General features: G+C 36.1%; 2 protein-coding genes across 2 annotated transcripts; one reads left to right on the top strand and one right to left on the bottom strand.

The window, feature by feature from the left end:
* Positions 1-1,370: 1,370 nt before the first annotated feature.
* Positions 1,371-2,135, bottom strand: LOC141661249 (secreted RxLR effector protein 161-like). The gene has a single exon (XM_074468234.1). The coding sequence runs from the start codon at positions 2,133-2,135 to the stop codon at positions 1,371-1,373; it is 765 nt and encodes a 254-aa protein (XP_074324335.1).
* Positions 2,136-17,728: 15,593 nt separating this feature from the next.
* LOC141661248 (uncharacterized) lies at positions 17,729-18,846 on the top strand. The gene is made up of 2 exons (XM_074468233.1): positions 17,729-18,124; positions 18,313-18,846. Exons 1-2 carry the CDS (start codon positions 17,729-17,731, stop codon positions 18,844-18,846), a joined length of 930 nt encoding a protein of 309 aa, XP_074324334.1.
* Positions 18,847-23,250: the final 4,404 nt, after the last annotated feature.

Genomic DNA, 23,250 nt, shown 5'->3' with positions numbered 1-23,250 from the left:
TGAGAAGTGATATGATATTTTAGATTTTTAGGCTACTTGCAACCAACATTGTTTCTCAAGAAAAAAACATCAATACATGCCATTCAAAATTAGTTTCATTGACTAAAAAAAACTTATAGATGATTGAGTAAAAATATATATATATATGTTTCCTAGATTCCCAAACATGAGGATGGCATAAGGTGTCATTCAAAATTAGGTAATTAGTTTATAATAAAGGGAACAACAAAGAAACTATACATACTTAAATTAAGTAAACAATTACAAATGGCAATGTCACTGGTTACTAAATTATATTTTGTGGATATATATAAATGCAACTAAAAAAAACATATGCAATAGATATTTTTTGTGCACTATTTTAAATATATATTTTTTCATTTTTTTAAAAAATAAATTCCTAGTTGTATTTATTTATAGTTTGGAAAGAATTGTTTTCTCTTTGCTAATGATTTATTCACGGCAACAAATATCTTTTACCTAAATTTAATATATATTAACTTAATTAAATTGAGCTTATGTATAAATCTCAAATATGTACATAAGCACGCCTCCCTAAAAATTATGCAATTAAGAGTAATGATGTCAAAAAATATGTAATAAAAATTCATACCAAGAATATGGCAGAAGATATAAAAGTTTAAAATCGCATTCGGGGATAAAACCTATACAGGCACACTACTCAATAAAACCTATAAAGGCACACAACCCAAAAAATACAGGAACGTAAAAATTCTAAAACCCATTAATGGTGCACAAAGGTCTACTTTCAAATTTTCAGCAAGATGAAGTTCTACTACTTTATAAATTACCAAATAGCTCAACGTTTACCAAACAACGAAACTGGATAATGGTAAGAGACCCCTTGGGCCATTTATCTTAACTAACCACATATCATCCGTATTACTTTCAAGTGCAAGTGATGGCAACTTATTCCCTTATTGCATTGGGATCTCCTATTGCTCTTATTCCCTCTGAAAGCAGAAACCATTTTATAGTCAGTAAAGATTGTTGGTTATACTTTTTGTTTGTTATGAAAATTGAGAAAAAACAAAAGATGTGTTATCAAATAGCGTAGTTTTTATTAGAACTGCAGAAGAGATATTTAAAGTATACAGAGAAAGCAAGCTACAAACTAGGGAAAATAACTGAACTCCTAACAAGTCTCCACTACTGAACATTGTTCTTCTGATCTCCTAAAAGCAAGCAACTATCCTAAAAGCAAGCAACTACTTCACACCTGTAGACAGAGTCTAAACGCATGAAAACAAAATATAGAAAAACAAAATAAATACAAGTTTAGATTAAAAGAATCAACAAAATTCTCCCGTAATCTAAACTTGTTCAGCCAGCTCTTTGACACCAAGAAGTCAGCGCATTTTTTCGAACTTGATCACCGGAAATGCTTTAGTTAAGATATCAGCTTGTTGCTTGTCTATACTAACGTGTTTGACAATGATTTCACCTTTCTTAACACATTCACGGATAAAATGATAATGAATGTCTATATGCTTACTACGTCCGTGAAATACCGGACTTTTAGCCAAGTCAATTGCAGATTTGTTGTCAATATATAATACCACTGGACCCATGCTTTCTCCAGTAATCAGAGTAAGAAGTTTTCGCAACCAAATAGCTTGGCAAGCTACAGCAGTGGCGGCCATAAACTCGGCCTCGTAAGAAGATAATGCAACACATCTTTGTTTTTGAGAAACCCAGGTTATTAGACTTGCATTCAAGTAAAAAACCATTCCCCCTGTACTTTTCGGATCTTCAATTTGTCCTGCTAAGTCACTATCTGAATATCCAGTCACCACATTATTCCCACTGTTCTTCGTGTAAACTAGACCAAAATTTATAGTACCCCTGATGTAACGCAAAATCCTTTTAGCAGCATTAAGAAGTACTGATGTAGGCTTCTCCATGAACCTGCTTATTATTCCCATAGAGAACGTGATATCTGGTCTTGTATGAACCTGGTATCTTAACCCCCCAACTAAGCTCTTGAATTGAGTTGTGTCTATAGGCTGACCACCCTCGTCTCTGCCAATGCTTTCCTTGGGGTTCATAGGATATTTGACTGGATTGCAATCGCCTAGTCCGGCTTTCTCCAGTATTTTTTTAGCATACGCCATTTGTCTAATCTCAATGCACCCAACACTCTATTTTACCTCCATTCCCAAGTAGTATGAGAGCTTTCCAAGATCACTCAACTCAAATCTTCTATTCATTTGGTCCTTAAACTTGTTGATAACAGTAAGACTTGTACCTGTTAAGAGTAAATCATCGACGTAAACTCCAATAATAAGAATTTATCCTTCAGCTTTGTTGGTGTAGACAGCATGCTCGTGAGGACATCTTTCGAACCCCAGTTCTTCAAGGCATTTATTTAACTTCTCGTACCAGGCTCGGGTGCCTGCCTTAAGCCATATAAAGCTTTTAGAAGCCTGTACACCAAGTTTTCCTTTCCTTTCTGAAAAAACCCATCAGGCTGAGACACATAAACTTCTTCCTAAATATCACCGTTTAGAAAAGCCATTTTGACATCAAGATGGTGAACTTCCCAGGTATGTTTGGCAGCGAGAGCACGGAGTAACCTTATAGTTTTAAAACGTGTGACAGGTGTGAAGATTTCTTCGTAGTCCACACCTTGTTTTTGGACGTACCCTTTGGCAACAATTCTTGCCTGATACTTCTGAATTTTCCCGTTTGCATCTCTCTTTATTTTATATATTCATTTCAAACCGATCTGCCCAGGTGGCAGTTCTGTAAGCTTCCAGGTTTCGTTATTCTCAACTATATCAATTTCCCTTTGCATTGCATCCCTCCAGTTACGATCCTTCACAGCTTGTCCATAATTCATGGGTTCATCAACACCCATAAGCAGTAACTCATCATCTTCGAGTTCAACCACCTCAGTATTAGCATAGATGTCACTGAGACTTCTGTAGTTTCTAGGCTCACTACTCGTTTCAGAATCTGTAACTGAAATGGAAGAACTCATTGTACGCATAGGCTCAGTATTCATCGAATTAAAGTTTATGTCACTATCAATCTCTGTATCATAAAAGACATTAGAGTCCTGTTCTGATGCATTCCCTCCTTCATCATAACACCGTGCTCCAAAAATAGTAAATATCTTCGTATGTTCTTTTGCAACTTCCTCATTTTCATCACAGTTCCAGTACTTTCTTTCTTCGAAAATAACATATCTACTGATATGAACTGATTTGTTAATGGGATCATATAGCCTATAAGCCTTTGTTCCAGGCTCCTTCCCAAGATGAATGACTGGCTTGCTTCAATCTTCAAGTTTTTTTATGGAACCACTTGGCAATCTCATGTATGCTAGCCAGCCAAAGACACGTATATGACTAATAGTTGGTTTTTTCTCAAACCAAGCTTCAAATAGAGTCATTCCAGAAACAGCACGTGTGGGTAGATGATTTAATATGTAAATCGTATGTCGGACAGCTTCACCCCAAAAAGTACTTGGCAGGTGCATTTGTTTCAATATACTTCGAGCCATCTCGATCATGGTTCTATTTCTCCATTCCATAACACCATTTTGTTGTGGCGAGTAAGGCGCTGTGAAATGCCTCTTAATGCCAACTTCGTTGTAGAAGTCTGTGAATTTTTTCGAGCAAAACTCGCCACCATGATCCATCCTGAAAGTTCTAATTCATTTTTCTGGACCATCCTCGATTTGAGCTCTGAAGTTCTTAAATGTTTGAAGTGCTTCATCCTTGCTTTTCAAGAGATATGCCCACATGACCCTGCTATAATCATCAACCAAAAGGAATATATATTTGTTACCTGCTTTAGTGGGTGGTGACAAAGGACCACACAAATCTCCATGAACCAATTCTAGAGATTTCTTTGCAGCAAAAAAAAATTTAGATGGAAAGCTTTTCCTGATCTGCTTTGTCATAATGCAATTTGTGCATACATCTTTCGGGTGAGACAACTTTGGCAAACCATGCGCCATTTTATTTGAATCCATTAGCATCATCGCCCTAAAGTTGACATGACCCAATCGGGAATGCCACAGCCAAGAATCTTCATCCGTCTTAGACAACAGACACCGTGGTTCACAGGTTTCAGGAATAATTTTATACAACCTATTCATAGACCTCTTTACTTTTATAAGAAGATTTCCGCAATTATCACGTACCCACATATAGTCACAACTAATTTTGATTTTATTTCCTTCTTTCGATAACTAGCGAATGCTAATTATATTGCTACAGAGTGAGGGACTATAATATACCTCTTTCAAGACTCATTGTTCTCCCATTTTGCACTTGATTCCTATAGAGCCTCACCCTTTTATGTGGACCAATGATCTGTCTCCAAACTTCACTTGCCCTGTTATTCGTTCATCCAAATCCCTGAATTTTTTTCGTTCCCCAGTCATATGGTTGTTGGCCCCGTTATCCAAATACCATAGGTTTGATTCTATTCTTTTTCCTTCTCCATCTTGAACTAGTTTAAGTGTCACCTTCTCTTTGTTCAATAACATCATATTCTCTCCTTTGCCTTCGCATTCTGTTAAAAGCAATGCTGGTTCATCTGGAATTTCAACAATGTTAGCCTCCTCCTTACTTTCTTTATCACGTCACGATTTCCTACAATCTGCAGCAAAATGTCCGAGAATGTGGCAATTGAAACACCTTACGTGGCTCCTGCCACGTGTTCCTCGATTATATTCTCGTCCTCGAAACCTTTGTTATGTTCTAACTCTATTTGATCGCCTGATCCACTCATCTCTAGTGAGCAATAACTTGATCTCCTCCTTCTCCTTCTTCAATAATTCCTCTTCAATGAGAAGCAACTGACTCCAAGTATTGTCGCCCTGTCCTCAAAGCCTTTCCTCATGTGCTTTCAAGGAACCGACAGCCTCCTCTATTGTCATTGTATCCAGATCTCCAAACTATTCAATGGTGGACACAATCTGCAAGAACTTCGGGGGTATTGCTCTTATAATTTTCTTCACGACATAAGCTTCAGCTACTGCCTTCCAAGTGCACGAATGTTTGTCACTATGCCTGTGATCTTCTAACAGAAATCATCGAGAGAATCTAAGTCCTTCATGCTTAGTGACTCGAATTCAGCCTTGAGCGTTTTTATCTTTTCATTCTTCACATGTTCCGCACCCTGACACATTACTTTAATTGCCTCCCAAACTTCTTTCGTAGTTTCTTTCTCAGCCAGTGAAAGGAGAATATCTTCGGGAATACTTTGATAAATAGCTGCCATAGCGATTTTATCCATCTTGTCATCGATTGGTGTCTTTGGATCTTTAGGTACCACTGCATCCCAGAAGCCATGGGCCTGCATATATACCTTCATTTTCAGAGCCCATGCCTCGGTAAGGGTCCTCTTCTTTTAACTCTTTTTTATATAATTGTAACATTCTTTTGTTCTTATGGCTATGTTATCGCCTTGAGACAAGCCGAGTCCTTGAAGAAAGCTTCAGATAATGTAGATAACACCCTCAGGAGGCAACAGAGAAAGTATGTTGCACTGGAGAAGAAAATGAAGCGCAAAAAGGAAGAGTTGGGGGAGGCCAATGCTGAGCTAGTTACTCAGAAGGCTGAGAAGGACGGAATCATTGATGCTTACTTGGACACGGATGAGGTTGCTCAGTCCATGAGAGGTTTGGGACAAAACGGCGTTCACTGGATTTTTCAAGACTGGCTGGGACACGGCCCTCGGGATCATGAACGAGGCTTGTCCTGATGTTAACCCAGCGGCTTACATATGCCCCGATGACGAGACCTTACTACAGAGGTTCCCTACCCGCGTAGTCATCTCAGAAGATATCCCTCAAGACCAGCTTTTTCCTCCCCCTGAGTCCTTTTCTCGACCCCAGAGGATGATGTCGGCTCTTCTTCAAGTGAGATCACTACTGCAGAGACTTCTGATGAGAGCGAAGGAGGTGACGACATAGATGCCGATGGCACCTATGCTCCTTAGAGTTTTTATTAGCCCTTCTTGGCTTTGTTATTTATGATCAGAACTTGTACTAGTCTATTTATTTATCGAACTCTACATTTTTATGATTATCACTACTAGAAAAGTGTCAATAGACATGAGCTAAAAACCAACGTCTATCAATGAAAAAATCTGATGTCTTCGTGGGTGATGTTAAAGACCCCCAATTTAACATAGGTTTTAAATTGATGTTAAATATGACATATAACATAAGTTCTTTATTTAAAACCTATTTTTGTAACTTGATATTAAATTTCTCATGCATATAATCTTCATATATCATCATAATATGATATTTTTATCAATTTAAATATATGTGAGCTAAGAAAAATCTTTCCATTTAACCATTAAACAGATGTTACTAATACCAGTAACAACAGTTTTCATCTAAAACTGATGTGAACATAACGTTTGACATCGGTTCTTTATTGGAAACCGATGTCTATTGGTGACTAACTGATGTCTATAAAGTTTAATAACATCAATTTTATATTTTAAGATTTTTTTGCTATAATATTTAACATTGGTTTTACTAATGTCAATATTCAACTAAAACTGATGTATTAAGCTTTGACATACATCATTTTTTTATTTTGTAACGGATGTTTATGTAACATCAGTTTTATGTAAAAAAACGATGATAAATGGCTTTGTTTTAAAATCAGTTGCTTTGTATAAAATAATGTATGATCACCTGTTTTATCAAGGCAAAATTTAAAAACACATATGCCAAAAAATTGCCAGAAAAACAAGCAATTGCGAATTAACAACCAAATTTAGCTTCCAATATTTGTCAAACTATCATATCCTTCCAAACATCTAAATTAACATTACAATCCCCAAACGTCCAAATTAACATCCCAATCTCCTAATATCAAAATTATCATCCCAACATAGTACTGGCTACATAGTTTCAAATCTGAACCACCAAACTTGAACTATTAGACAACCATAATCTTTTCTAATTACTAGTTACAATCCGAATACATGCAACCAAAATAAAGATGTTTTTCAAATTGTAATATAAGTACCAGTCGCCAAGCTAGAGTCACCAAGCTAGAGTCGCCAACAGCTACATGATGGATTTGATATAATCAAGCATCTCATAGCGAATGACATCATGGTCCTCCTCTGTATAAGACCTTCGACTCTTGGAGGCCCATTAGAACAGAATAAACCTATGTCATTCTTTAACCAACTGAAAAGTAATATTCAAAGAATTGAGAAAGGTAAAAAAAATGTACCTTGTCTAGTAGCTTCATCTCCTAGTCCTCAATGTTTTTAACATTGTAATAACTAAATACGCACAACAAGGTTTTTACCTTTGGTCCTCAATGTTTTTAACATTGTAATAACTAAATACGAACAACAAGGTTTTTACCTTTGGGATTCTTGTTTACCCGTCCTTCCTGAGCATTATAAGATCTCACTGCTCAGTAAATGTTATAATTATAAAATACAGTGTCAAATCCAAAAATTACCGATTACATTCTATATATAATTATAAATTGAAGTAAAAAATTACCGCATTAAAGCATTTTCATGATCTTGGGGATGAGGATGATGAGGCAATCGATTAAGGATGAAAATTTATGATTCCCAAAACACGACCAGAATCTAATGTAAACTGTTTTCATTATAAATAAATTAAAGTGAGCATTTAAATTACATATCTGACAATTTTACATATACTATAATTAATTTACCAACAACTATATGACCAATCAAGTACATACAATATTTTAAAATTGGACGCGTAAAAATAGACGTACTTGTAGTTATAAGGCATAAAGTTCATCCGAAGAACTTCATCTTTCAGCCTTTGCACAACATATTCATTAAATTCATCATTCAGCTTGTATGTGGACAGATGAAGAAAAAGCAAATATCGCTGATAAATCTCTACTCGGCATATCTCAAAATACTGAATACAAATACCTAAAAAAAATTACATTTTGTTTAAATAGATCATTACTATATCAAAATGAGACCAGATTCTAAAAATGTATAAAAAGAACCTTACGCCATGTATGTTGATATAGCAGACTGCCCAATAATTTTAAACTCTAGTAATTCAAGTACGTTCCCATGAAGTAAATATATAGTTATTCATCACCGTCGATGCAAATTTGTACAACAACCTAAAGCGAGGAGGCACATTGTCCTTTGGCTTCAAGAATTAAATACATTATGCATTCTCTGTACCTCACTCACATTCTATGCAATTTTCTTTTTATGTAAATAAATATTTTAGCATATAAACGGTATTATTTACTTTAGTGCAAATTTGTACAACCTCCTAAAAATAATGACACTTGGTTTGTAATTAAATTTATATGCCTCAGAACCAGCACTGTAGGAGTATATGATCAAGTCTTTGGGCCATTCTAAATGAGAACCAATGGCTTGCTCGACGGTTTTTCCATCTCACCAACCAAAGGAACAGGCACCAAAGCCTCGTCCTCGATGCTTCCGTCCACCCCAAAATGAACAAATCATGGTCCTAGAGGCACTCCATGAACCAATCTACTCATTCCATATCCCTCATCAAAAACAACACCAAAAGCACACCAAAAGCTACCTTGTTATCAATGCTCTCCACTACAATTTCATTTTTTGAGGATGCTATAGATTATAATTATAAATCAAAATAGACATTACCGACTCAAACAATTTAATAACATGCAATATTATGATAGAAATGAATCATATATACAATGTAATTGTATACCTTTTGTCCCGGTGGACCAGGAGGATGAATAATAACAACAAAATCTACACTTTTTTTATCCTCATCGGTCATCAATTCATCTTCCATCAAATCTTTTGCAATTTTCCTTCTATTCTTTTGTTCTTGTTCTTGTTCTTGTTCTTTCACCCCAGGGCATCTTGCTTTTTCAGATATTAGTGAACGTAGATTGCCCCCAGCAACCAAAGCTTTCAGTTCAGCAATTTGCAACTCAAGATTATGAAACTGCTCTTTGGTAATGTGATTTCTTGACTTTTTTTGTAAATCAAAGTACAATGTTGGAGGTATGAAGTTTCAAACCCCACGAACCCTTCTCGAATGCTCGGGAGTTTCCAATACAGTGGTGAGTACATCATTAGTTCCATCCGGCTTGAATTCACCATTTCTTTACTTTTCGAGCAAGGAATCCTGTTAAAACCATCAGAGTAATTAGGTATGATTTGGAAAATTAAAGAAGCAAAAAATTATAATAAGTCTTATAATTTGTTAAATTTTTTCTGCCAGTTATCGGTCAAGAGTCCCATCATTTATCATACGGGCATTTTTTCAGATATATGCTCTATCTGTCCTTTCATCAGGCTCCAACCTCCCCGAGCGTATCTACAAAAAAAATAAGACACATTCATAAAAATAAAAATGTGAATACTACAAGAAAAATGATTCGACTCTTACTTCTTCTTATTCCAGTCCGACGTATCCTTTTCTTGACACTCGGTGTGGATATTTCTGTTATCCCACTTTTTCACTATGTTTTTTATTCTCTTCTTGTATACAAATAAATCTTGTTAATTACTATAATTTTTACAATTAAATCTACTCCAAAAAAACCAAAAAAAATATTGTCCTAAATTAAAAAAAAATTATAAAAAAGTAATACATACCTCCCAATCTTCTGTGACTTTAACTGCAATAAATCGTCTCCACGCTTTCTTGCCGACAAAAGCATATTGCTTTGGTGGCTTCTGTAGCTTCTTCTTTTGTCCAACATAAGGCATCACATGTTCCGCTGTCAATTTAGCCTTAAAATTTCTCCATTTTACGCGTGTTGACTGTAGAATCCTCTTCCAACTTTGAGGAATCAGTTCCAAAGTATGCTGAAGCACAAATTTAACAAGTTCAGATAGTATAAATTTTTCTAAATAAAACCACGAGATTAATGTCAATTGTGATTGTAACTGACGTACCTCAAGAGTATTCCATATTCTCTCTTTCAATTCAGGGTCAACCTTTGGCCAAGTCGGAATGTCAATTGGCACCATTGTCCTTGTCAGCATACCTATGTAGGACTGCAGTTTGTGTCGTTCGTCTCCAACTGGAACTACAATTCAATTGAAATGCCTCGTGCTGCTCCAGATGTCCTGATTTTGGTAGATTGTGTACTACTTTCAGTGGGTTGTGGAGCTCTCATCTGGGAAACAATGGTGTCCGCTGGAGCAACTGGGTCAGGATCTGGTACACATGGTGCATCTTCCGATAATGGGGAGTCATTTATGTGCTTCTCATCCAATGATTCTTTAGACTATTTTTTAGGTTTATTTTCCTTTCTTTACCATATTTCCTGCATTAACCAAATAGAGTAGGAAAAAGAGATAAGATTACCAATGAATACACAAAATATAAACCATCAATATAAATTGAATAATGCTATAAACAATGAAAAACACGACAATACTATAGGCACACAAAAAGATTCAGTTTTATATTTATTCCCATAAAAATACTTAACAATCTATAATCAAAAATCAAAAAAACTTATCGATAATCTTAAGTCAACATCAATAATTATATCAGATAATCACAAAAAATTATATTTATTATTGTAAAACTACTTAAAAACCACTTGGCAAAAAAAAACTACAAGTAATTATATCATATATTTCTACAATAAAAAGTTGATAAATATACTCCATATTTTTCGATAACATCCATAATTCTATAATACAACACTTAAAATTATATAAATTTGAGAAGCCTATTTTTAAACAAAACTGTAAATCAAGTGAATATGATTTTTAAGCCTTGGATCGCTTCTTCATCCACATTCCCTCGCCATCATTGCTTTTATTGCCAACATTAGACTCTTCATCGTCATCAATACTAGAATCAACTATAGGGATGTTAGAGCAGAATGGAGGGCTTTTAGAATTGTGTCTCCAAGATCATCATCGTTGTATATCTCGTGATAGTCTCTGGTTGTTGAGGTCAATACGACTGACCAATTAGAATCAACAGGATCTTCGACATAGAAAACTTATTTCACTTGATCAACAGACACATATTTGTCATTCTTATGGCCTTGTTGACTAAGGTCTACAATTGTGAATCCAAGTTCATTAGTCTTGACGCCTCTGTCACATTCTTCCCATTTGCACAAGAACAACAGGACTTTAAATGAGTGGTAATCCAAATCTCATATTTCTTCAATCCTCCCATAAAATATCATATCACTCTCTTAGCACTAGAAACTTGGACAGTCTGAGCAACTAAAGAGACTCCACTATTTTGAACAACCCCGGCATCATCTCGCTCCTTTGCGAAGTATCGGATCTCGTCAACTAGTTAGCCATCAAAAGTCAAAACAGTAATGATGGTTTTCCTGCTAGCCACTTATCTTTTCAGAAATACCTTCGACTTTCTTATTCAATTTAGTCATAACTTTATTCTCAAACCAATCAGCAAATAGCCTGTTATGCTCCCCAATCATCCACTGAATAGTCTTTTTTTTCTTTCATAAATTTTTTCAAGCAACTCCATATGCATCCTTTAAAAATTCATAAATTTTTTGGTTATAAACTAAAATAATGCTTATTACAAAATTAATCAAGAAAAGGAAAAGAAAAGTGACTTACTTAATATATGGAAACACTTCACTGTTGTTTAAGAGGACGTGTAAATGTGTCTCATCTCGTTCTTGCTCTTCAACAGATTTTACAGTTGCGGCTGATAATGGACCGCCTTGGTCCTTTGGAAAATAACCTTCTGGAAAATAACAGTTCCGTACGTAACTTTTTAACATTTTATTAAAATGCTCAATTGGATACATTCATCTTTAGAAAACTGGTCCGCATAAACGCAATTCCCTGACCAGGTGCACTATTAGATGTATCATTATATGAAAAAAAGAAGGCATAAATATTTTTTCGAGCTCACATAAGGTTAATACCACACCTGGTTGCAATTTATCAAGTTTTGATATGTCAACAATCTTGTTGCACAAAGTGTTGAAAAAGAAGCAGAGTCTTATTATGCTAACTCTAACATTCTTCGGATGTACAAAACAAATTGCGACCGAGAGTAATTGTTGAAAGAGTACATGGCAGTCATGAGACTTCATCCCAAATATCTTTAAATCCTCCATGAATACATAATTTCTGATGTTTGACGAATGCCTATATGGCAACTTCATTGATGAGAGGGATTTCAACACTTTTCTTTTTTCAGCTTTTGTTAGAGTAAAACTGGAAGGAGGTAGATAAGTTCTTTTTTCTCCTACTTCTGAAGCTAAATCAGTTCTAACCCCCATGTCCATTATATCAAACTGAGATGCCTCACTATCTTTAGACTGGAACTTTAAATTCAGTAACGTCCCACTTAGACAATCGCACACATTTTTCTCAATATGCATAATATTGAGGAAGTGACGAACGTGATGGAATTTCCAGTATTCCAACTCAAAAAAATTTAATGTTTTCTTCCAAGCACAGTCCATCTTCTTCGACTTCTTTACTTCCTTTCCATAAGAAAATTTAATGTTTTCTTGTTGTGCTAACACCTCTTGTCCAGAAAGGGTTGCCTTGGCTTTCCAAACTTTTGTTGACCATTAAAGGCTGACTTTTTCCTCTTGTAAGAATGATGCCTAGGCAAATACCGACGATGACCTTGGTAACATATTTTCCTATTATAAGGTAAATAGTTAGAAAAGGTATGATCACCATAGACTGGACAACCCAAATAACCCTTGTTGACAGAGCCAGACAAATTACCATATGCCGGGAAATCATTAATCGTCCATAAAAAAATCACCCTAAAAGTGAAAAATGATTTTGTGAAGGCATTATATACATTCGGTTCTCCTTCTTCCCAAAGCTTTTTCAAGTCATCAACTAACGGTTGTAAGAACACATCAAGGTTGTTACCTGGTTCATGTGGACCGGAGACCAATATAGTTAACATCATAAATTTCTTCTTCATACATAACCACGAAGGAAGATTATATATTACCAATACTAACGACTAACAAGAATACCGAGTTGGTCATCCCATTGTTATTTGGGTTAATACCATCAGCCGAAAAAGCTAGTCAAAGATTTCTTGGCTCACTTCCGAAGGGAGGCCACCTGTAATCGATATTCCGCCAAAAAGGAGAGTCGGCTGGGTGGTGTATCTGGCCTTCATAAATTATTTGGTTGGAATGCCATGTCAACAACTCAGCTATCGAAGAAGATTTAAACATCCGTTTAAATCTCTACTATCCTTACCCACCTTCCAGTGAGATAGCTTGCACTTTGGACACTCTAAAGCAGTCTCATTTACACCCCAGTATGGAACACAGTCATTGGGACACGCGTGGAATTTTGTATACTCGAGGCTTAAATTCGAAAGAGTTTTCTTTGCTTCATATACGTTAACACGTAATGCATTATCCCGAGGTAGGAATGTGCCAACTGTATAGAAAAGATCGCTAAATGCACATCACTAACACCAAATCTCGCTTTTCAGTTATGTAATTTTAACACCGAATCTAATTTTGTGCAGTCGCTACACTCAAATATAGGTTGTTGAGCATCGATCACAAACCTCTTAAAATCACGTGAGTCTTTATATTTGTCATCACCCCCTGATTTACCCCCTGGATTATGATATGCTGCTTCACAAACCATAGCAGCTCGTGAAGCACCAGCAGCCGCTGCTTCCGATGCAGCAGCCACTTTTGATACAGCTTCGAAGGCTGATTTAAATGCATCTGCATTCTGCTCCTCTTTATGAAGAGGCAGTGTGCTACCAATAGATAACCTACCAGTCTTGGATCTGTGCCAAATCCAATCAATATACCCAAGATTGAAACTATTCTCGTAGAGATGACCCCTTATTACTTTAACCAAAAATTTCTTGAAATTAACACATTTATAGTAGGGGCAAGGTATTTTTTTAGGATTTTTATAATTTTCTTCAGCGTAAATCAAACACTTTTCAACCCCGACTTCATATTCCGATGAATCCCTCTCTTTTGAAATCCAGTATTTCTCCATATTTGTAGGATAACCTATTTCCTACCTAATTTTCATATCAAATATATAAAAAACAAGCAACGTACAATTAGTAATATATATATGTATTACTAGGTATAATTATCGGCAAAGCAAAGCATGACACTGATTGATTAAAATGATGAAACGAAACAAAACACAGAACAAAGTAGAGCACGACACTAGACAATAAACATAACAAATTAATATAATTTGTAATGAACATAATAAACCACTACCCGATGCCGATGCTCATAATTATTAGCTTCCATAGGCTAAGAAAACTCTATTCACATGTTAACTATCATTTCTCAAAGAAGAGCCAAAACTTTTAGTCTAAAAGTTCTATATGTACTTATGTAGTAAATGGATGATGAGAGGAAAGTCACCTTTCAATAACTCCAACTTTTCTTATCCACTCCCTCTATTAATTCTTTGTACTAAAAAAGTATTATTTTAGCTACTTTGTTATTTTATTACAACTATAAAAAACTTATTTTTCTTAGACTTTTAAGTGGAACTTCAGTAGCCCTTGTCTTAATTTCCAAGTATAGGTGAAGACAAATTTTTACTTTTAATTCATTATTTGTAGGCTCCAACCTCATCACCTTGTAATTTCTTGATCCGACCTACGGACAACTACCTTGTTAATTATTCGATCTCTCAAGCTAGAAGATATTCATATTCCCTCTGTTTGTTTCATCCGATCATAACACAACAGTCTGCCATTTTATTCATTTTCAGAATATAAATCGTATAAATCTAAGCTAGAATCATATAGCAGAACCTACAAGTTCTGCTTGTTTGAACATAAAGTCATTAGAGGTTAATAAATTCATTAAAGTACATATATACATGTCATGAAGTACATTCCCAAACAAACCACTTCATCTTTTCTAACTCCTCCCAGGCGACCCCCTTCTTCTCTACCAGGTAATTATTTTCTTTATAAGCATCATATGTATGTGTTACTGAAGTGTTCTTTTATAATTTTTTTATTCCAAGTATGAAGAAAAATCAAAGTTAAATATTTTGAAATCAAAAATCAAGACAGGGCATGCATTTTTTAATCTAATGGGCACTTGTACATTGTTTGTGTCGTAGATTGCGCACAAAAATATTTAAATGTGTATGAGTTGGATGAGGTTACTATGAAGTGGGTTATAAAGCACCGGGTACATATTAATCATCTCATTTCTTCATTACCACATGATTTTGGGAATGGGAGAAATCTGCAGAAATGTCACTCCATCCATTCAATATTAAGCGTTCTGAGAGGAGAAGGGGAAGAAGACACAGCTCTTCTTGTAAATATCTCTGGCAAAGTTGTTCTGTATAATCTCCAAAGTAAGAAAGTTGAGGTGCTCCTTTCTGAGCTCAGATGGAACAGTATTAACGGTGGGGCAATTCTTTATCTTGGTGAACCTCCATTTATTCCTGCATATCCTTTCGTTGGAACCCTACATCCAATATAAGCATAAGCCCCTCATTACAAATTTTCTAATTATTTTCTATTTAATTTACTATAGCTTATGTTGGGAAAGCATATGGGAACTGACATGTTTATGTTATGTATATGCTATTACCTTTACAAATCTGAGTTTCTTGTTTTCAAATTCATGTATATTTTTTTCTGAAAAATTAAAATTATATTATTGACTACAAAATGTTTTTCTGCATTTCACAGGGAATAATTTGGGGGAATAAGTTGACATCAGCACTCTCGACGTTGTTTCTACTATGTTTAATTTTTAAGGAATGTAAGCAATGAAATGTAACAGGAATATTGTATGATCTGCATTTTAATTTACATAATAGAACTACTTGCTGAAAATTTGGGAAGACACCGTGTCTAGTCGATTTTAGATTTTCTATATTTTATGTATTACTTCCGTGTGTGTACCTAGACACATTATATAGTTTTTTAATGTAATTTTTATCTTGATATATCACCTAGTGAGATTATTATTTATTAATGTTCATTACAACAAATCGGGGCATCTATGATGGTCTTTTTTTATTGAAATTGTCAAATTGAACCAATTACGATGAAAATTTTCCCTTGCTTTTGTTCTTGTTCGAGTAGTATGTTCAAATTTTCATCACAAATTTGCATTTCATCATAAGTAAAAGCACCGAGATCCACTTTAGCAATTTAATAACAAATAAACTTACGAGCGAAACAAACATCGTATGTTGTTAACTTCAGACACAAAAACGTCGTATTTTAGTATATGGGATCCTGTTGGTTGTCAAATTAAATATAGAAAATTACTACATTACGACGGAATATATTATGAACAACCGTCGTAAATAACACAGAATTATGAATAACCCAAAAATATTAAAATCAGCGATATGCTTTTTTCCAGGTTTCTAGCCATTTTTGGCTCCTGAATTAATTCATTAATCCGTCTTATCACACATAATCCTGCATACAACTGTAGCGCAAACCAAAAATTTCATGTCATAAACACTTACGATGATTTCATGTTTTTTGTAGTAAGATGGCGCGCCCAAATTGTAGCTCTTGTTGTAAATATCTCTGGCAAAGTTGTTCTGTATAATCTCCAAAGAAAGTTGAGGTGCTGCTATCTGAGCTCAGATAGAACAGTATTAACGGTGGGTCAATTCTTTATGTCGGTGAATCTCCATTTAATCCTGTATATCCTTTCGTTGCAACCATACATCCAATGTAAGCATAAGCCCCTCATTACAAATTTTCTAATTATTTTCTATTTAAGTAACTACAGCTTATGTTTGGAAAGCATACGAGAACTGACATGTTTATGTTATGTATCTGCTATTACCTTTACCCGTGTTGATGTTTACGCCAAATGTTTCTTTGTGCCGTGTAAGGAATTTGTTGTCCATTTCACAACCACACTTAACCTCCACTACAAGAAAAACTGCTAAATACAACCGCTCCAAAACCGGTCGTATTGAACTAAATACGACCATCAGCGGTGGTATTTAACTAAATACGACTGGTTTTAATGCATTCTATTGTGGCTTATATACTTTTAAGTGGGAGAGCATATGGGAATTGACATGTATCATGATGTGTATCATGTTTTCACAAACAGTGACCAAGCCATCTAGATATCTAGTTTTCTTACCTTTTTTTTATTGTCAGTTACTACCGATGATAGATAATTATAAGTGATTCAGTTATTGTGCTCCGATGATAGTTTACTTGGTTTAGTAATTGTACCTTGCTAGGTTTATTTAATAGCAGCAATTTTTGCCTTTGATGACAAGTTAAGAGTTTCTATTTCTAATAACACATTTTATATTTCTACTTCTGTACATGTACTATCTGAAACATATCATAGTTTCTCTCTTTCTCATCTTTGTTGGTTCTTTTAATCTAAACTTGTATTTATTTTATTTTGCTATATTTTGTTTCCATGCATTTAGACTCAGTCTACAGGTGTGAAGTAGTTGCTTGCTTTTAGGATAGTTGTGTGCTTTTAGGAGATTACAAGAATAATGTTCAGTAGTAGAGACTTGTTAGGAGTTTAGTTATTTTCCCTAGTTTGTAGCTTGCTTTTTCTGTGTACTCAGTTTAAATATCTCTTCTGCAGTTCTAATAAAAACTACGCTATTTGATAGCACATCTTTTGTTTTCTCTCAGTTTTCATAACAAACACAACAAGTATAACCAACAATCTGGTATCGGAGCACTTGGTTCAAACAGTTGATGCCCAAGTACATGCCAAAAGCAGTGTCGACAATGGAACCAGGGAAAAATAAAGACAGTGCGGTTAGTTTGAATTACCCCATGTTGATGAGAGGTAATTATACAGCATGGGCTCTGAAAATGAAGGTATATATGCAGGCCCATGGCTTCTGGGATGCAGTGGTACCTAAAGATCCAAAGACACCAATCGATGACAAGATGGATAAAATCGCTATGGCAGCTATTTATCAAAGTATTCCCGAAGATATTCTCCATTCACTGGCTGAGAAAGAAACTACAAAAGAAGTTTGGGAGGCAATTAAAGTAATGTGTCAGGGTGCGGAACATGTGAAGAATGCAAAGATAAAAACGCTCAAGGCTGAATTCGAGTCACTAAGTATGAAGGACTTAGATTCTCTCGATGATTTCTGTTTGAAGATCACAGGCATGGTGACAAACATTCATGCACTTGGAAGGCAGTAGCTGAAGCTTATGTCGTGAAGAAAATATTAAGAGCAGTACCCCCGAAGTTCTTGCAGATTGTGTCCACCATTGAATAGTTTGGAGATCTGGATACAATGACAATAGAGGAGGCTGTCGGTTCCTTGAAAGCACATGAGGAAAGGCTTTGAGGACAGGGCGACAATACTTGGAGTCAGTTGCTTCTCATTGAAGAGGAATGGGTGAAGAAGGAGAAGGAGGAGATCAAGTTATTGCTCACTAGAGATGAGTGGATCAGGCGATCAAATAGAGTTAGAACGGAACAAAGGTTTCGAGGACGAGAATATAATCGAGGCACACGTGACAGGAGCCACGTAAGGTGTTTCAATTGCAACATTCTCGGACATTTTGCTGCAGATTGCAGGAAATCGCGACGTGATAAAGAAAGTAAGGAGGAGGCTAACATTGTTGAAATTCCAGATGAACCAGCATTGCTTTTAACAGAATGTGAAGGCAAAGGAGAGAATATGATGTTATTGAACAAAGAGAAGGTGACACTTAAACTAGTTCAAGATGGAGAAGGAAAAAGAATAGAATCAAACCTATGGTATTTGGATAACGGGGCCAACAACCATATGACTGGGGAACGAAAAAAATTCAGGGATTTGGATGAACGAATAACAGGGCAAGTGAAGTTTGGAGACGGATCATTGGTCCACATAAAAGGGTGAGGCTCTATAGGAATCAAGTGCAAAATGGGAGAACAATGAGTCTTAAAAGAGGTATATTATAGTCCCTCACTCTGTAGCAATATAATTAGCATTGGCTAGTTGTCGAAAGAAGGAAATTAAATCAAAATTAGTTATGACTATATGTGGGTACGTGATAATTGCGGAAATCTTCTTATAAAAGTCAAGAGGTCTATGAATAGGTTGTATAAAATTATTCCTGAAACCTGTGAACCACGGTGTCTGTTGTCTAAGACGGATGAAGATTCTTGGCTGTGGCATTCCCGATTGGGTCATGTCAACTTTAGGGCGATGATGCTAATGGATTCAAATAAAATGGCGCATGGTTTGCCAAAGTTGTCTCACCCGAAAGATGTATGCACAAATTGCATTATGACAAAGCAGATCAGGAAAAGCTTTCCATCTAAATCTCTTTTTGCTGCAAAGAAATCTCTAGAATTGGTTCATGGAGATTTGTGTAATCCTTTGTCACCACCCACAAAAGCAGGTAACAAATACATATTCCTTTTGGTTGATGATTATAGCAGGGTCATGTGGGCATATCTCTTGAAAAGCAAGGATGAAGCACTTCAAACATTTAAGAACTTCAGAGCTCAAATCGAGGATGGTCCAGAAAAATGAATTAGAACTTTCAGGACGGATCATGGTGTCGAGTTTTGCTCAAAAAAATTCACAGACTTCTACAACGAAGTTGGCATTAAGAGGCATTTCACAGCGCCTTACTCGCCACAACAAAATGGTGTTGTGGAATGGAGAAATAGAACCATGATCGAGATGGCTCGAAGTATGTTGAAACAAATGCACCTGCCAAGTACTTTTTGGGGTGAAGCTGTTCGACATACGATTTACATATTAAATCATCTACCCACACGTGCTGTTTCTGGAATGACTCCATTTATAGCTTGGTTTGAGAAAAAACCAACTATTAGTCATATACGTGTCTTTGGATGCCTAGCATACATGAGATTGGCAAGTGGTTCCATAAAAAAACTTGAAGATTGAAGCAAGCCAATCATTCATCTTGGGAAGGAGCCTGGAACAAAGGCTTATAGGCTATATGATCCCATCAACAAATCAGTTCATATCAGTAGAGATGTTATTTTCGAAGAAAGAAAGTACTGGAACTGTGATGAAAATGAGGAAGTTGCAAAAGAACAAATGAAGATATTTACTATTTTTTGAGCACGGTGTTATGATGAAGGAGGGAATGCATCAGAACAGGACTCTAATGTCTCTTATGATACAGAGATTGATAGTGACACAAACTCTAATTCGATGAATACTGAGCCTATGCATACAACGAGTTCTTCCGTTTCAGTTAGAGATTCTGAAACGAGTAGTGAGCCTAGAAACTACAGAAGTCTCAGTGACATATATGCTAATACTGAGGTGGTTGAACTCGAAGATGATGAGTTACTGCTTATGGGTGTTGATGAACCCATGAATTATGGACAAGCTGTGAAGGATCGTAACTGGAGGGATGCAATGTAAAGGGAAATTGATATAGTTGAGAATAACGAAACCTGGAAGCTTACAGAACTGCCACCTGGGCAGATCGGTTTGAAATGGATATATAAAATAAAGAGAGATGCAAACGGGAAAATTCAGAAGTATCAAGCAAGAATTGTTGCCAAAGGGTACGTCCAAAAACAAGGTGTGGACTACGAAGAAATCTTCACACCTGTCACACGTTTTAAAACTATAAGGTTACTCCGTGCTCTCGCTGCCAAACATAGCTGGGAAGTTCACCATCTTGATGTCAAAACGGCTTTTCTAAACGGTGATATTTAGGAAGAAGTTTATGTGTCTGAGCCTGATGGGTTTTTTGAGATTGGAAAGGAAAACTTGGTGTACAGGCTTCTAAAAGCTTTATATGGCTAAAGGCAGGCACCCGAGCCTGGTACGAGAAGTTAAATAAATGCCTTGAAGAACTGGGGTTCGAAAGATGTCCTCACGAGCATGTTGTCTACACCAACAAAGCTGAAGGAGAAATTCTTATTATTGGAGTTTACGTCGATGATTTACTCTTAACAGGTACAAGTGTTACTGTTATCAACAAGTTTAAGGACCAAATGAATAGAAGATTTGAGATGAGTGATCTTGGAAAGCTCTCATACTACTTGGGAATGGAGGTAAAATAGAGTGTTGGGTGCATTGAGATTAGACAAATGGCGTATGCTAAAAAAATACTGGAGAAAGCCGGACTAGGCGATTGCAATCCAGTCAAATATCCTATGAACCCCAAGGAAAGCATTGGCAGAGACGAGGGTGGTCAGCCTATAGACACAACTCAATTCAAGAGCTTAGTTGGGGGGTTAAGATACCAGGTTCATACAAGACCAGATATCACGTTCTCTGTGGGAATAATAAGCAGGTTCGTGGAGAAGCCTACATCATTACTTCTTAATGCTGCTAAAAGGATTTTGCGTTACCTCAGGGGTACTATAAATTTTGGTCTAGTTTACACGAAGAACAGTGGGAATAATGTGGTGACTGGATATTCAGATAGTGACTTAGCAGGCCAAATTGAAGATCAGAAAAGTATAGGGGGAATGGTTTTTTACTTGAATGCAAGTCTGATAACCTGGGTTTCTTAAAAATAAAGATGTGTTGCATTATCTTCTACGAGGCTAAGTTTATGGCCGCCACTGCAGTAGCTTGCCAAGCTATTTGGTTGCGAAAACTTCTTACTCAGATTACTGGAGAGAGCACGGTTCCAGTGGTATTATATATTGACAACAAATCTGCAATTGACTTGGCGAAAAGTCCGGTATTTCACGAACGTAGTAAGCATATAGACAATCGTTATCATTTTATCCGTGAATGTGTTAAGAAAGGTGAAATCATTGTCAAACACGTTAGTACAGACAAGCAACGAGCTGATATCTTAAGTAAAGCATTTCCAGTGATCAAGTTCGAAAAAATGCGCTGACTTCTTGGTGTCAAAGAGCTGGCTGAACAAGTTTAGATTATGGGAGAATTTTGTTGATTCTTTTAATCTAAACTTGTATTTATTTTATTTTGCTATATTTTGTTTCCATGCGTTTAGACTCAGTCTACAGGTGTGAAGTAGTTGCTTGCTTTTAGGATAGTTGCGTGCTTTTAGGAGATTACAAGAATAATGTTCAGTAGTAGAGACTTGTTAGGAGTTTAGTTATTTTCCCTAGTTTGTAGCTTGCTTTTTCTGTGTACTCAGTTTAAATATCTCTTCTGCAGTTCTAATAAAAACTACGCTATTTGATAGCACATCTTTTGTTTTCTCTCAGTTTTCATAACAAATACAACAAGTATAACCAACAATCTGGTATCGGAGAACTTGGTTCAAACAGTTGATGCCCATGTACATGCCAAAAGCAGTGTCGGCAATGGAACCAGGGAAAAATAAAGACAGTGCGGTTAGTTTGAATTACCCCATGTTGATGAGAGGTAATTATACAACATGGACTCTGAAAATGAAGGTATATATGCAGGCCCATGGCTTCTGGGATGCAGTGGTACCTAAAGATCCAAAGACACCAATCGATGACAAGATGGATAAAATCGCTATGGCAGCTATTTATCAAAGTATTCCCGAAGATATTCTCCTTTTACTGGCTGAGAAAGAAACTACAAAAGAAGTTTGGGAGGCAATTAAAGTAATGTGTCAGGGTGCGGAACATGTGAAGAATGCAAAGATAAAAACGCTCAAGGCTGAATTCGAGTCACTAAGCATGAAGGACTTAGATTCTCTCGATGATTTCTGTTTGAAGATCACAGGCATGGTGACAAACATTCGTGCACTTGGAAGGCAGTAGCTGAAGCTTATGTTGTGAAGAAAATATTAAGAGCAGTACCCCCGAAGTTCTTGCAGATTGTGTCCACCATTGAATAGTTTGGAGATCTGGATACAATGATAATAGAGGAGGCTGTCGGTTCCATGAAAGCACATGAGGAAAGGCTTCGAGGATAGGGCGACAATACTTGGAGTCAGTTGCTTCTCATTGAAGAGGAATGGTTGAAGAAGGAGAAGGAGGAGATCAAGTTATTGCTCACTAGAGATGAGTGGATCAGGCGATCAAATAGAGTTAGAACGGAATAAAGGTTTCGAGGACGAGAATATAATCGAGGCACACGTGACAGGAGCCACGTAAGGTGTTTTAATTGCAACATTCTCGGACATTTTGCTGCAGATTGCAGGAAATTGCGACGTGATAAATAGACTTGGGACTCAAGGGAGTTTGGTTGTGTAAGATATTCATACGAATGATGTAACTTAAGACACATATGATAGGGAAGATGATATACGATGAAAGAATATAAAAGTTACAACCGTAAGTGGTGACACTATCTTGGTCTTTCAAAATGAGACAGTATCAGATGGTGATAGCAACAATGCTTATTCAACTC

The sequence above is a fragment of the Apium graveolens genome, chromosome 5 (genome assembly GCF_009905375.1).
Source record: "Apium graveolens cultivar Ventura chromosome 5, ASM990537v1, whole genome shotgun sequence".
In the NCBI taxonomy this organism is placed as follows: Eukaryota; Viridiplantae; Streptophyta; class Magnoliopsida; order Apiales; family Apiaceae; genus Apium; species Apium graveolens.
This window is presented reverse-complemented; position numbering and strand designations above follow the sequence as displayed.

Coding starts and splice junctions, on each gene's coding strand:
- LOC141661249 (XM_074468234.1), bottom strand. CDS start 2,135: ATGGCGTATGCTAAAAAAATACTGGAGAAAGCCGGACTAGGCGATTGC.
- LOC141661248 (XM_074468233.1), top strand. CDS start 17,729: ATGGAACCAGGGAAAAATAAAGACAGTGCGGTTAGTTTGAATTACCCC. Junction 18,125..18,312: donor GTTTGAAGATCACAGGCATG/GTGACAAACATT, acceptor CTTTGAGGACAG/GGCGACAATACTTGGAGTCA.